Raw genomic sequence first — 3,276 nt, forward strand, 5'->3', positions numbered from 1 at the left:
GACTCAGGAAGCAAGAATAACATTTGAATAAGATTTATTTACAGTTTGTATACAATGAGTATCGAATAGATGAAATGATAAAGTTCTTTGGCGTCCATAGTCTGAATCCGGAGGGTAGCGGATGCTTGCAGTTCCTGCCTGAAGATGAAGGCAGGGGCGGAGCCTACCCCGTGATGTATGGACCGGGACCTTCCTGGTGGTGGTGGGGAGGATGGGGGTGAACGCCGGCGTCAGTATCTGCGAACGTAGTAATGGGTGGGAACAGAAATTATATACTACAGATGATGAATAATGATTGGCTAGACAGATAATAAATGAATGACGTGACATGTGAGTCTTCCAGGTAGAACTACGCTAGAGCTCCCATTTCCTCCACACCAAACTTGCTCATCCATGTTTTTATGGACCTTGCTTTTGGTGCGCAGTCATGTTGGAACAGGAAGGGGCCATCCCCAAACTGTTCCCACAAAGTTGGGAGCATGGAATTGTCCAAAATGTCTTGGTATGCTGAATCATTAAGAGTTCCTTTCACTGGAACTAAGGGGCCAAGCCAAACCCTTGAAAAACAACCCCACACCATAAGAAACAGATCAATCAAATTATTTGTATACTTATTAGAGTATTGGATGTCGAGTCCCCACATATGTCACGTGAGGATCATTCTTTGTGTGGCTCACTCTCTGTCTGTATAGGTGGCGTGCTACAACCCAACAGCAGATGTGTGGTCAGTGGTGAGCCCATTGCCTGCTGGGCATGGAGAGCCAGGTATGGCCGTCCTCGATGGAAGCATCTACATCCTGGGCGGAAGGTCACACGATAAGGGCAGTCGGATGAAGTACGTTCACATTTATAAAGCTGAGGAGGACCGATGGGAGAGCGGAACAGCCCTCGAGGACCGCGTATCCGGGATTTCAGCATGTGTCTTGCTTTTGCCACAAGCAGCCATGGCCCAGGCACGCAGCTGGGAGCAAAGGGCTAAAGCATCATGGGAAGAGGTAGACTGGGATGACTCGGACAACTCAAGTGAGGACTGATGGCATTAGTGCTGCTCAGGTAGGCTGTAAAGTTGCAAAGTGAGGGAATCGTGTGAATGAGTCGTACAAATATCTAGTTTTGGGGCCAAGTTTATAATCTGATTTTTTTAGATTGAACAGTATGTGTAACCCATCAATGTAGAGTTGGTGAAGTCGTTTGTTGCCTGTCCAGTAACTCAAGATCCGAATCCCACTCTGTCCTGTTTGTGGATTCAGTTAACTCTTTTAGGTTGTTTTTCTTTCTCGTTTTTTTGTCCAGAACTATGGGAAACTGTTGGGGATGCTAACAATGTATGTGCACTTTACAGCTACAGATGATTTTGTTTATAATGATGGTGCCTTTATTTTACAGATGTGTTTTGGTAAGTCCAATGCCTTTTTTTATTAATAGACATGAATTAAGTGCAATAACTTTTTTCAAAAGATTAAAAGAAATGCTGAAGAAGTGGTTAACAGGATGCTCTATTGCAGGGGTCGGCAACCTTACGCACACAAACCGCCACTGACGGAGTAAACATTAGCTATGTTTCCATCCACCTACTTTTATGCACATTTTGGGATATGCGCATAAAAACGTATGAGCTTGTTTGATTCAGATAAAAAATGTTATCCGATAAAAAGCAAACATGATATTTAGAGCCAGTTTAGTTTTTGTTGTCTTTGACTCGCTGGATGGAAACAGTGCTTTATTCGCAAATGTTTTATGCGATATTCCAATTTTGCGCACAAGTTAAATCCGCAATTTTGGATGGAAACGGCTATTGGCACAAGAGTGACAATGGACAATGAGGATCATTATATGACTTTCATTTTAAATGTTTATGTTAGAATGGTAAGAGGCAAAGGGGCATCTCCATTTGATAAAACACATGTGTAATATTCAAATTCAAGATGCAATTTTAACCAGGACATGGACCGTGCGTCGCCTATCAATGACATCATACCCGAGTTACCCTCGATTTCCACTTTAATATATTGTGTGTTTTATTAGACAGGTGAGCAACTGTTTGGATCATTCATCACAGAAAAATGAATCATTGACTACGTTTACATGGACAGCAGTAATCTAATTATTGACTTTATTCTGAATAAGACAATATTCTGATTAAGGTGTTTACATGAGTTGCTTTTAGAATATTCCGATCATGTTCCCGTTTTACATGTTATAGAACATAGCTCAATTAATGGCACGTCATTACGTCCCCATGCCACGCTACACTGTCCCACGTCCAATCCTAGCGCGACTTTGGTGGGTCTGTTAAAATTCAATGGGCTCAGGCAACCCGCTGTAACTTTACCTGCGGGTGTCGCTATTGGACAGTGTTATTTTATAAAAACAAGTGATTTTTATACTTTTTAATGTAATTTTTTATATTTACATTGTTTTATTTTTGTAATATTAATATTGTCCCTTTCAGATTTTTTGAAGAGACACTGCCCCTCTTGCCTCCTTCTTGACAGCTTACATTTCGAATAATAGATTTGATTAATGATGAAAAAGGTTTCAAAATCGTGATTGTTTGGATTGTTTTTTCCTGCCGTCGAGCCACAGGCGTTCACTGAATGACCCATATGGCTCGCGAGCCTAGAGGTTCCCGACCGCTGTTGTAAGCAGACAGTTTGGTCACAATTATGAATATGGGATTACAATACAAACTTATTGTATTTTACTTTTACAATGAGCAGAATAATTACAACAAAAAGAAAAACATATAGAAGAGGCGGTGTCAGAATGAGCAGTCAAGCAAGACATGCACCATAGCAACACTTCATGGCAACGTCATTTCAGACAGACAGATACGTAAAAGATAAACGGGAATTTTCCGACATTTGAGCGCGTTGTAACCGTTTTGTACGCGTTGTTATATTCATTATAATTCAAAATTCTGTTTTATTGGCCACAATATTATTGATGATTGTTGGGAGGGGCACTTTTGATTATTTTTTTAAAAGGGAAGGGGCTCGAGCCCCCAAAGCCCTCCCCTCTGCACACGTCTGGTATGCATAATGCATGTTTCCTGTCACAAAATGCGGCGAAAACTCCTACACGACGTTAATAGTTATATTAAGGTGTGTACATGTCTGTAATGCTCTCCGAGAATGCGACTAAAATAGGCATACTCCACGTCTTAATTCGATTTGCGTTTACTTCGAGTATGACTTTAACCGGATTAAGGTAATTAGAAATCGTCTCGGTTACGGATGTAACCCTCGTTCCCTGAGGAGGGAACGGAGACGTAAC

The 3,276-nt window shown here is 41.3% G+C and overlaps 1 protein-coding gene across 4 annotated transcripts in view; it reads left to right on the forward strand.

Moving 5' to 3' along the window:
* The window catches only part of klhl22 (kelch-like family member 22), a 24,150-nt gene extending 21,321 nt beyond the window's left edge, over positions 1 to 2,829 (forward strand). For all 4 annotated transcript variants that reach the window (XM_079827812.1, XM_079827811.1, XM_079827814.1 and 1 more), the window contains one exon: positions 693 to 2,829. In XM_079827812.1, coding sequence (XP_079683938.1) covers positions 693 to 1,034 — 342 coding nt within the window. In that variant the 3' untranslated portion in view covers positions 1,035 to 2,829. The remainder of the gene's footprint in view (positions 1 to 692) is intronic.
* Positions 2,830 to 3,276: the final 447 nt, after the last annotated feature.

This window comes from Gobio gobio (genome assembly GCF_949357685.1).
Source record: "Gobio gobio genome assembly, chromosome: 10".
NCBI classification, from domain to species: Eukaryota; Metazoa; Chordata; class Actinopteri; order Cypriniformes; family Gobionidae; genus Gobio; species Gobio gobio.